Source organism: Solanum stenotomum, chromosome 6 (genome assembly GCF_019186545.1).
Source record: "Solanum stenotomum isolate F172 chromosome 6, ASM1918654v1, whole genome shotgun sequence".
NCBI classification, from domain to species: domain Eukaryota; kingdom Viridiplantae; phylum Streptophyta; class Magnoliopsida; order Solanales; family Solanaceae; genus Solanum; species Solanum stenotomum.
Window position 1 is genome coordinate 6,527,731 of NC_064287.1, and position 13,313 is coordinate 6,541,043.

At 33.7% G+C, this 13,313-nt stretch overlaps 1 protein-coding gene across 1 annotated transcript; it reads left to right on the forward strand.

Annotated features, from left to right (window-relative positions):
- Positions 1-10,436: 10,436 nt before the first annotated feature.
- Positions 10,437-12,028, forward strand: LOC125868436 (uncharacterized). Its single transcript, XM_049549084.1, has 8 exons — positions 10,437-10,634; positions 10,739-10,828; positions 10,926-10,998; positions 11,057-11,166; positions 11,241-11,345; positions 11,489-11,691; positions 11,775-11,844; positions 11,951-12,028. Exons 1-8 carry the CDS (start codon positions 10,437-10,439, stop codon positions 12,026-12,028), a joined length of 927 nt encoding a protein of 308 aa, XP_049405041.1.
- The last annotated feature ends 1,285 nt before the right edge of the window (positions 12,029-13,313 follow it).

Genomic DNA, 13,313 nt, shown 5'->3' on the forward strand with positions numbered 1-13,313 from the left:
GCTACACCATCAGATCTGAGATCCAAATTTCGAACTAAGACTCGACCCCAACACCCAATACGTGACCCAACTCTAACATCCGACCCCGACTCTCAATCCAGGACCCGACTTTCAAATCGAAACTCGATCCTGACTCTCAATGTGGGATCCGAATCCAATATCTGACCTAAGATCCAACTTTCAAATTGAGATATTATATCTACTCTAATTAATCCCAAATATCTAAAGAGAATAACCTCACAAGATCACTCCAAAGAAAGGGTTTACACAAATGTTTCCCAACACAAACTCTCTTACAAAATTACTCTTAATGGAAAGACAAAGAAAGAAAGCAATGAAATATTTTTATATGCTTGAAGGTGTATTTCAACTAATGTCTAAGCTCCCTATTTATAGAGAAAAAATAGGTTTGTTGATGTCATGGATGATGTCTTTGGAAGATACAAAATATTCAACATCTTAATGTGAATATATCAAATATGGTGGCTTTCAAATCTTTGACAAATACAGTTGCCAAATATGGCTACCAAATTTCCACATTTATGGCTTCCAAATCTTTCACAAAAGATAAAATAAGTTTCTTCAATCAAACAAAAGGCCACACTACAAATTTCTACTTTGGCCTGAGTTTGGTGAAAATATTAAATTTGCTCCATTTTCTCCGCAGAAGCCCATATGGGCTAAATTATTCTTCATAAATGCCAATCAAGTTCAAACAAAGCTTGAACTTGCTGACTGGAAGAGACTCTGTGAACATGCCGGCAGGGTTGTCTCTTGTGTTAATCTTCTTAACAGAGACCTTTCCTTCGACAATGGTTTCCCGAATGAAGTGATACTTGATATCAATATGTTTCGTCCTCTCATGATACATCTGATCTTTAGTCAAGTGAATAGCGCTTTGACTATCACATAAAATGATAAAACCACCTTGGTGTAAGCTGAGTTCAGCAAATAGACCCTTCAACCATAAGGTTTCTTTGATCGCCTTGGTCACTGCCATATATTCTGCTTCGATAGTAGATAAAGCTACTACATGTTGTAATGTAGCTTTCCAACTAATAGCACAACCACCAATGCAAAAAACATAGCATGTTAGTGATCTTCTTTTGTCAAGATCACCTGCATAATCAGAGTCTACAAAACCAACCAAAGTGTTAGGATTTCTCCCAAACTCCAAACATGTGTTTGAAGTACCTCGCAAGTATCTGCGGATCCATTTCACAGCTTGCCAATGTGCTTTACCATGGCAAGCCATATACCAGCTTATCACACTTACTTCCTGTGAAATATCTGGACGTGTACACACCATTGCATACATAATACTACCAACAGCACTGGAATATGGTATATGTGCCATATACCTCTCTTCTTCTTCTTCTTCTTCTTCTTCTTCTTTCTTCGGTGATTGAGCAGCAAGAGGAGTACTCACTGGTTTAGCAACTTTCATGCCAAACCTCTCCAAGTACTTCTTCTGGGTCAGGAATAACCTTTTGGTTCCTCGATCTCTTTGCCAAGGATTTTCTTAGCTGCTCCTAAATCTTTCATTTCAAATTCACTTTTCAGCAGACTTTTCAAAATGTGAATTTCTATCAAATCCTTAGCAGCAATGAGCATGTCATCAACATATAACAATAAGTAAACAAATGAACCATCATTTAACTTCCGAAAGTAAACATAACTATCATACATGCTCCTTGAATAACCATGGCCCAACATAAATGAATCAAACCTCTTGTACCATTGTCTTGGAGATTATTTTAATCCGTACAAGGATTTCATCAACAAGTAAACATGATCTTCTTTTCCTTCAATTTCAAATCCTTCAGGTTGATGCGTGTATATTTGTTCCTCAAGTTCTCCATGTAAGAAAGTTGTCTTAACATCAAGCTGTTCTAATTCCAAATTATACATGGCAACTAAGACAAGCAAGACACAAATAGAGCTATGATTAACTACAAGTGAGAAAATATCATTAAAATCAACTCCTTGTACCTAACTATAGCCCTTTGCAACTAATCGTGCTTTATACCTTGCATCTTCAACCCCTGGAATTCCATCATTTTTCTTGAAAACCCATTTGCAACCAACAATTCTTTTACCCGATGACGGCTTCACAAGAGACCAAGTACCATTCTTGTGGAGAGATTCAATTTCTTCATTCATTGCAACCAGCCACTTGGCCGAATCAACATTAGAAACTACTTCTGAATAATTGGATGATTCTCCAATTTCTTCAGTTTCCTGTGCAAATGCAAGGCAAATGCAACATAATCTCCATACTTTTCAGGTTTTTGAATTTGTCTCCTTGGTCTGTGTGTGGCTATAGAATACTCATTTGATATAACTTTAGAAGACATAACTTCTGGAGCTTCAACTTCAGGAGTTTCAACTGTATTTTGCTCCAGGGTTGATGAGTTTGGCTTTGAAGGAATGCCAAGTTCAACCTCCACATGCTCGTGTATATCTTGCTCCTTATTCGTATTACTAGAACTAGAAGACTCTTTTCTTGGGAATAACATAGAGGATTCATCAAAGGTTACATTTCTGTTAATTATGAATTTTGGTGACTTGGGATCAGGATACCAGAGTCTGTATCCTTCCACCCCAGATGCGTATCCAAGGAAAATGCACTTTTTTGCCCTTGGTTCTAATTTACCATCATTCACATGCATGTACGCGGGACAACCAAAGATTTTTAAATCCAAATAATTAGCAGGAGTACCTGACCAAATTTCCTCCGGAGTCTTAAAGTTCAAAGGTGCAGAAGGAGCACGGTTGACAATGTAACAAGTTGTAGAGATAGCCTTTGTCCAAAAAGCATTTGTCAATCCAGAATTTGAAATCATGCAACGAGCTCTTTCCAAAAGAGTTCTATTCATCCTTTCTGCAACACCGTTTTATTGAGGGGTCATCCTCACAGTGCGATGTCAAGCAATTCCTTCATTTTTTGCAAAATTCATTGAACTCATATTACTAAATTCTAAATCATTATCTGTTCTAAGCCGGTTGACATGTTTTCCTATTTGCTTCTCAATCAAAACTTTCCATTGTTTGAAAGTTAAGAAAACATCACTTTTATTTTTCAGGAAATAAATCCAAACCTTCCTTGAATAATCATCAATGAAAGTTAACATATACCTGGCACCACCTTTTGACGGGGTACGAGAAGGACCCTAAAGATCTGAATGAATATAGTTCAAAGTACCTTTAGTTCTATGAATTGCTGGAGATTTGAAGCTGACTCTTTTCTACTTCCCAAAACACAGTGTTCGCAGAACATCATGTTCTCATTACTTTGTCCACACAGAAGACCTCTTTTCCTGATGATGGAAAGACCTTTCTCACTCATATGCCCCAATCGCATATGCCACCATTTGGTGATGTCAGAATCATATTGGGTAGAAACTGCAGCAGAACAGTGGATCCCAACAAAGTGTACAATGTACCAGATCTGCTTGCTTTCATGATCACCAGAGCACCAAGAGATATTTTCATAACTCCACCTTCACCTGTGCATTTTCACCCAAGAGATTCTAGAGTGCCCAAAGAGATGAGATTTTTCTTTAAGTCAGGAACATATCTAACATTAGTGAGAGTTCTTACCACACCATCGTACATTTCTGATTTGAATTGTACCTTTACCAAAAACTTTGCAGGGAGCATTATTGCCCATCAAGACAACTCTATCTCCAACAGATTCGTATGTGGCAAATAAATCCTTATTGGGATACATATGAAAGAACAACCCGAATCCAAAATCCACTCATCGTTAGATTTAAAACTATTACTAGTAGATAAAAATATTGTTCCATCAGACTCATCAGCAGCTAGGGGTGGGCATAAATACCGAAAAATCGAATCAAACTAAACTATTTTGATTCTTCGATGTAGGTTCTTCGGTGTTTCGGTTCTTTATTTTTGAACTTCGGTTCGGAGTTCGGAGTTCGATGTAAGGGTCCCGAAACTACGGTGCACCGAAGAACCGAAGTTTTATTAAATAAATTTAAAAATATTTATATTATATTATTTAATAATACTTATGTATTTTGACTCAAAATATTTACATGGCCCATTTCAATTTTTAACTTTACCTGGTCCATTTCAATTTTTTAATTTTGGAGCCTAAACAAAACAGTGAAGGGCACACTTTATTATTCACACTTCAAAACAGTAAAGGGCACCCAACCTAAGTAAAACTATTTTGATGTTATTACTTTTTATTGTTAGACTGTTAGTTGTTACTTTGAAGTTTGAAGTGTGAAGTGAACAACAATTGTTACTTTATCATATTCCCTCTTTATTTTTATTCACACCGAAAAACGATTTAAAACACCGAACTAAACTGAACCGAAGTAGAAAAAATTAAACTGAACCGATCTAGTTTGGTTTGAAATATGGTGAACACTTTTCTAAAATCGAACACTGATGAACCGAACCGAAGAACCTAATGCCCACCCCTATCAGCAGCTACACTTGCTTCAACGGGGTCGGTATTTTGATGCTCATGTTTGTTTTTCTTGTGCTTTTCTTTGTTTTTCAACTTATAGCATCAGAAATAATGACCTTTCTTATGACAATATTTGCACACCACATTTCTATATCTGGACTTTGACCTTGATTTAGACCTCTCACTACTTGATTCTTTCTTATTAGATCTACCTCTTACAAATAAACCTTCCCCATGGGTTACACTACTTTCTTCATTAATATCTCTATCTATCTATTCTTTTGATATTAAGATAGATTTGATTTTCCTATAAGAGATATTATCCTTTCCATAAAGCATAGTATCTCTAATATGCTTAAATGATTGGGGAAAGGAAATAAGTAATAAGACGGCTTGATCCTCATCATTAATTGTAGCATCAATATTACTCAAATCCATAAGAATAGAATCAAATGCATTAAGATGTGAGAGTATAGAAGTACCTTCAACCATACGAAATGTGTAAAGTTTTTGCTTTAGGTATAGTCTGTTTTCCACTGTCCTCTTCATATACAAGGTTTTTACGTTTTTCCACATGCCTTTGGCTATGGATTCTGCAGATACTTCACGTAAAACCTCATTTGAGAGATTTAAAATGATACCTGATTTTGCCCTTTTTTTCTATGACGACAAACTCCATGTCCGTCATATTTTCTGGCTTTTTCTCCTTTCCTTCTAGTGTCATATCTAGGCCATCTTGAATTAGTATAGCTTCCATCTTTAATTGCCACATCCTGAAGTTTGCACTTCGGTCAAATTTTTCAACATAAATCTTTGTTATCGTCATTTTTGGCTACTGAAACTAACCTAATTAGATTCGGCTCTGATACCAATTTGTTAGGATCGTGAACTCAGGTACTGCGGAATTTAGCCAAACAATGTTATAATGACAATAACAAAGACAATAGTAAGTTGATAATAATGACAGTAAAGCAATTAAAATAGACACAAATTTAACGTGGTTCGATCGATGTGACCTAATCCACAAGCGGAGAAGAACAATTTCACTATATCAACAAGAGTATAAAAGAGAGTATAAAATTAGAGCAAATACTCTAATTAATCCCAAATACCCAAAGAGAATAACCTCACAAGATCACTCCAAAGAAAGGGTTCACACAAGTGTTTCCCAACACAAACTCTCTTACAAAATTACTCTTAATGGAAAGACGAAGAAAGAAAGGAATGAAATATTTTCATATGCTTCAATGTGTATTTCAACTAATGTCTAAGCTCCCTATTTATAGAGAAAAATTAGGCCTGTTAATGTCATGGATGATGTCTTTGGAAGATACAAAATATTCAACAAATCTCAATGTGAATATATCAAATATGGTGGCTTCCAAATCTTTGACAAATATAGTTGCCAAATCTTTGACAAATATGACTACCAAATTTCCACATTTGTGGCTTCCAAATCTTTCAAAAAAAAAGATAAAATAAGTTTATTCAATCAAACAAAAGACCACATTACACATACTTTCATTAGTCCCTTCAGAGCTAGTTTCAGAAATTTGATCCCTTTTACAATCATCAACCTCCTTTTCAAAATGAGGGGTTATTTCTTCATCACTCACATTCTGGGTATCTCTATGAGTATCAGTAAGACTTTCATCCTGAAGATGATGACTTATGTGTTGGATGGCCAGAGAATGGTTGTTCTGATGATTTAATTCCTCTTGTTTCTTCATTTTTTGCTGGCCCTTTTCCTGGCTCAGGCACCTTGTGGAGTGTTGTTATTCACTTCTATAGAGACCAAGTACTTATTTGGACATTGTTTCTGAGTCTGGTCAAGTGCACCGTCTACATGGTTGTCGTTAGAGTTATTCACTTGAGACAACACCTTACCATTGTTCAGTTGAGAGGTAATGTTCAAATCTTCCTTACGGAGGCCTGATTAAGATCAAACTCAGAGGACTTAAAATAAAAAAAACCTGTGTCCTGATTTCTTTATTTCATCTGGAAGTTGCTAGGAGATTCAACGGGTGGACTATCTTTGTTCCTTTCTTTGGTAAAGGGCTCAGAGATATTTCCCCCTTCCTTATGACTAATAATACCAAAAACCATGTTACTGATTATAGGAGGCCGCGAGTGTCAGAAATGTTTTTGTCCTCATTATCGATCCTTTCTGAGATAAGAGATTGGTCTTAATGAAAGTTGAATTACCGCCTGATTGAAAAGTTGTGGTAGATTCAATAATACTGGATTCTTCATTATTGGTGTCCTTATATTGGTCTTCAGGATCTGAAAGCTCTTTGCTTATACTCTCACTATCACAGTGGTCTTGATTGTTGGCATGACTGTGATTTAGAGGAAGATGTTTCTCACTATCCTTGATCATCTACAGGGTTGTTGCTCAGAATCTCAACTTCTTGATCATTATTCTGACTGATAGAGTTCTTGGCAAGTATCTGGTGCAACAGTTAGGGTAAGATCCCTTATGAAATTAAGAAGATCCCTCTGAAAGACACTTCTCCTTGAATGAGCATTTCAATCATACAACAAATCGGCTTGATGCGTGTCTTATCTTTCTTCTAATTCCTCCATAAGTTTGTCAAATCATCAAAACAAGAGTAGTACCGCAATAACTATGCATCATAAGAAAAATGCACCATCGAAACAAGCAAAATAAGATCAATTTCTCCATATATTTTAACAAACAAATAGACTACAACACCATTAAGATGAACAACAATTTAAAATAATTCTAAATTCTATGCGCAAGGATGAACAAAAACTCAACAAAAAAATGTTACGGAATCAAGAAAATTAAGTATTACTAACACAATTTTTCAATAATCAAATAGGCTAAAATTCCAGAAATTTCAATAATATTTAGGAAAAAGACCTGATATACCCCTCAACTTTGTTATTTAGAGTTCGATATACCCTCATTATAAAAGTGGCTCACATACGCCCCGCCCCCTACTATTACAAAATGGCTCACATATTTCGCTACCGTTACAAAAGTGACTCATATATACTCCTAAATTTTATTTATTTTTATTTTTATTTTTTAAGATATCATTTCACACATAATCTTTTTTTTTTAGTTTTTTATTTTTTTCTTTCATTCCTTTGTGTGAAAATAAGAAGAATAAAAAGAAATAAGTGTGAATGGAAAATGATTATAAAGTTTTAAAAAATTAAAATTATTTTCTTGCGGCTATATTTTGTGGAGTTTAAGTTTTATGCACTATCAGTGTAAAAAATATATTACACCATTAAGTGAATTAAATAATTGCCATCAAATTTATATAATTAAAATTTAGGAAAAAATATTAAAACTAGAATTTTGATTGTTCTTTAACTAAATTAGTAATATTTCCTTTTACAACAAAAATCAAATCTAACTTTTCATTTTTCTCTCTCAACAAAATCATCAAAATTAAACTATTAAAATTGCTAGAAGTAATTCTTCCATGTTTCAACTTGTTAATCTTGAAAGGAAAAAAGTTGCATCAAAATTTAAAATCTATTAAAACTTTGTAAATGACAACTATTAAACTATTCAGTTTTTCTTTATCATATAGTTAAAAACACAAGCAAAGAAAGATAACATGGAGAGAAGGTTTTGGCAGAGAATCCGATTTGGATGAGTTGAGAAAGTTATTCCAATTTTAGAAGAAAAAAAAAACGAAAAAGGATAATAAAATCTTAAAAAAAAATGGGTTACCTACAATAGCAGGTCAACTTTACCTGATGGTGTAGAATATTTGATACATTGACGGTGCACAAAACTTAAACTCTATTTTATGTGTGCAGCAAAAAAATATTTGGGGTATCTATATTAAATTTTACAAGAAAATAAGTGAAAAAAATAAATTTAACTATCAAAATAATAAATTAAAATTAGTCGAAGATTAAAAATAGTCAAAAAAAAAAAAGGTGTGAGAAAGATCAAATATACTCGACAATATGGAGTATCTTTTTTTCAATAAAAAAAAAAAATTAATTCAATTTTTTTTTTCACTTCTGTTAAAGAAAATGGTATGTGTGAGTCTTTTGTATAATAGTAAGGGTATATATAAGTCATTTTCATAACGAGGGGTATATTAACTCTAAATAATAAAGTTATGGTGTATATCAAATATTATTATTTTTTCTGAGCAATAGTTTATTTTAGTTTAGGCCACAAAACGAAACAGAGCGAAGTGACTATTTTACAAATTAAATTTTGAAAGTAGTATCATGCCACATTATCACAAGTGTCTTATATATTTATTTAACATAACTAAAAAAAAAAATCTTTGAAATGAATAGTTGAGTAATTATTTATAAATACCGCATATGTATATTAGTATACTTTCTAAATGAGATGATAGAGCTAAGCTTAAAAATTTGGCTCGTATCACGAGATTCCGCATTAACCGCAATTTTATATATATATATATGCTTTCTGTTTCCTTCATTAGTTGATACACAGTACAAAATAAAGAAAATAGAAACAGTAAAATAAAAGATATATCAAAAACATATCTAAATAACTCCTTTTTTTTAGGTTTCATATCTAAAATTATTGGGAATATAATTTTCATACCTAAATTATTATTTATTAGTTTGAGAATCACATGGTGTGTAATACACTCTCTTTTATTTGAAAAAAACATTGTCACATACCATTATACATGGATAAAATATTTCACCTTGACAAAAATTAAATAATAAGTTATTAATATTAATTAAAAATTAAAGTATTATTATCTCCAAAAACATATTTTTCATTTAAAAAAATTATTTTTCTTACCCACTCTAACCGCCTCCCCCCGTACCGCCCCTTCCCCAAACCATCCACTCATTCTAAAAAAAAATTGATATAATTTTATTTTTTTAAAAAAATAAATTCTACCCCACCCTATCTAACACTCGGCTCCAAATTTATTTATTTAATTACATTTTTTCCATTTTTTGTTAGATATCTACATATATTTTTAGGAAAATCTTTTATATATATATATATTTAAGTATAATTAAAATTTTATTTTGAAAAAAATAATATATGTATATATCTAACACAAAACGAAAAAAGAAATAGAAACGGAGAGTTAGGTCTTCTTTTGAAGTATCACAAGAGATTGATCAACAAACATACATAGAGAAAAGTAAGAGAGTGCAAATTTTTGTACAAGCCCTATCAACCAATTTGACATCGCGATTCCCACTTCGTTTCTTGTCCAATTGGGGCATTGAGCTGATCTTTGGACAACTTGTTCCTTTTAACTTAATCTTTGATTGGAAACTAGAGAGGTCGATTTGGAGTCATGTAGCTTCAGATTTTAGCTCGTGAACAATAGTTGTGTTTTAGTGATTTTACTCCTTTCATCTCTCTAGTTTTTGTGTTATCTTGCAGTTGGCGTTTCTCATTGTTTGGCACTTTGTTGGTGGCCATTTTGGAGAACACTTTGTAACTCTTGTTGATTTTAGTGAAGCTTTGACCTTGTGGTTTTTACTCTTCACACCGAAGAGGTTTTCCACGTTGAATTTGGTGTCTCGTGTATTGATTTATTTTTCTTACTTTGGTTGATTTGTTTGCTGCCCCAAACAGTGTTTTTCTTTCATTAGTTTGTCTTCTCTTGGTTCAAATAGAAAGAGAAAGTTTGGACTCGAGTTTCTTCCGCTACGCACAGGGATAAACAAAAACTAAATAAAAAATGTTATGGAATAAAAAAAATAAAGTATTACTAACAAAAATTTCCAATAAACAAATAGGGTAAAATTACAAATGAAAATTTGAAAGTATCATGCAAAATTATCCGAAATGTCAATTATGTGTTTATTTAACTTAATTAAAAAATGAAAAAGAAAAAGAATTAGTATACTTTCTAAAATGAACATAACCGCAAATCTTTCCCTCCACTTCCCCCGTGTGTGTATATATATATATCTGCTTTCTGTTTCCTTCATTAGTTCAAAGAAGAAAATAACGATTTAGTTTAACCGTTTTCTGGAAATGAGTAATTATCTGCCGCCTCGTCTGTCGGTTTTCTTTTTCCAGCATCATAGCAGGGCAGCACACTTGATAATGGAACTTCATTACGGTCATGATCGTGAAAAAGTTCTTATGCAACTCAACGAATTCATCAGACAACCGAGAAGTGAATCAATGCGCATCAATCTTGGATATCACCTGTCGAACTCCTTCGATACTGTACTCAATATACTAGTAGAGGTACAACTAATAATTTATTGAATTAAATTTCATACTTTTCGTTCACATTGAAATCTTGAATATAGAAATGACATTGATTTTAGGAAGTAATAGCAGCGAAGCCCAAGTTTTTAGACTCAACATTAACCCCGAGGGAATCTTCACAAGTTTGTAATGCTCTATCGGTATTTCAGGTGTGTATGATCAAATTTATATAGGCGATTTCTGTGCACACAACTCTGTTACCGAATAGATCATGATTTTCTGTGCAGTGTATGGCCTCTGATCCAGGTGCAAGAAAGTGGCTCGTCCAAGGTAGCGTCGTTGTTTCCTGATTTGCTTCGTGGATTGAGATACGGAACAAGTAAAAGGAATCATACAGTCAACTGAAAATTGTTCTTGTTCTTGTCTCCTGTTTGCAGAAAAAATACATAAAATTCTTTACCCATTCCTCAAAGAAACTACAAATGTGATGACGCCTCGGCAACCTGTGAGGCTTAGCATCTTGATTCTTATTGATGCCCTAACAAAGGTGATAATATAACTATTTTAGTACTGCAGCTATCGTAATACATTACGATGTTCTGAATTCACTTTCTTGTGCAGTTTGATGAGTTACATGGGCATGAAATTCTTCTTTTATTTCTAGAAACACAAATATTTTCTTCCTGCTTGCACTGCATTCATCATGGTGATATGCCGATAAAGAAGGTTAGGCCTACCTACAATTTCATCTTTTGCAAAAATATATATGACAGTGAAATTCTGATATAATCATTGTAAGTGAGCCCATGGTGAACAAACTTTTTCGATTTATGTTGCTTTCTGCTGAAAAGAGTGTTATGTGTGTGCAGGTTGCAACACTCATACTTATGAAAATCTTGATGCAAGAGGAAGGGCTAAGATGTTGTTACTCTCGCCCTGATTGTCTTCGGTCAGTGATGGAAGTCTTGGGTCAACTGGTAGAAACATTTTCTTATCAAATCCCTTGTTCGCAGCACCTAAAATATGTTATTCGATGCTTCCTAAGTCTTTCGCGAGTAGGATGGATACCCAGGTAATTTTTTTTGTCCCTTATGGTGAATTGTCTCTCATTATCCAATATATTATTATTTGATTTGATCTTCCAACATGATACAGGGTATATGAAACAGTGAGAAACGGGGTTCCTCAACGACTAATTGACAACACTTTTCGCGTTATTATTCATGTAAGTCCATCGTCTTGTTTCTTCCGACAGATACAACATCCCTCTAGCTAATGTGCAAAACAAAAATGAATCTTCACATTTACTTTATGATATTACTAATTTGCAGGTAGATCCACAGATTCAAAATATGCTGTATCAGTTATTATTGAATCTTAATCTTAATCCCCAACAATTGCTCGGATGAGGATTGACTATAGAGATAGCAAAAGTGTTAAGAAGGAATTCAACAAACTTGTTTTATAGAATCCAATCCCTATATACGTTATATTTTAGAATTTTGCAGATTTAGTATGTAAAGGTTTTGAGTATTTGAACGTATAACTAGCCTTACTGCTTGCTGAATGAACATTCTCATTTTACTATTTTTGGTGTAAGAAGTTATTTTCTGCTACAACCAAGTGATCACGTACAGCAGACTTTCTAACATCCTTCGAGCATGTATGTTCTCGATCACTTGTGTTGCCGTTTATTGTGTCCACTTTTCATGTTGAATCTAAATCTAATGGAGGACTCATATTCTGGAGTTTCCAAACCTCCTTCTATCCAAATGTATAGTGATCCTTCTAGCTAATAAATGTTTGGAGGTTTGCTGTCTGTCTGGTTCAATTACTATTAATTACCCTTTCATTAACCAATCTGAAGTGCAAGAAGGGAGGGAATTCGCTTCTTTTCTTGATATCATCTTAACAAGTGAGTTATTAAACTCTTGTTTGGATACAACTTTAGTTAGAACATCATCTAAGGTCTTTCACATATGAACTTCATTTGTCTTATCCTCCAACTTTTCTCCACATATTTATTACAATCATGTTGAATCTCATATTTTTATTACATTCACGATAAATCTCCACATGCTCTATACCAATTGAAGACTTGTACGAGTCCACCGCAATTCCAGGACTACAACAGCTTTTCTGCAGTGCTGCATTTCTACAATAGTGACTACAACTTAGAGATGTTAGACTCGTACGGATCGTTCTGGTGCATACCTCAGTTCTCCTACCAAATATGATCCCTTTGAGAGACAACTCCCCTGAGTGAATATTCTCCCTTGAATGAGCATTTCAGTCATACAACAAATCGGTCTGCTGCATATCTCATTCTTCATCTGATTCCTCAGTAAGTTTATTAAATCATTAAAATAAAGCATAGTACCGCAATGTTGGTGTTTATACATTTTAATATTAAAACTAAAGCATTAAATGCATATGTTAATGGGTATAATTAAGTTGACAAGAACGTGGTCATTATTTTGGCGTAACTGATCTTGTAACCACTAGGGGTGACAAATGGTTGGATTGGATAAGATTTGGATGGATTGAGCAAAAATGGTTTGGATTACAATCCACCCAAATAGAATATGGCTAAATATGGATTTGGTCAAATATGGTTTGGGTAAAATGGTTCTACTCCATTTTAAAAAATCTAGTTTTCAAAAAAAATAATTACCCCCTCCCCCGGGCACCCCC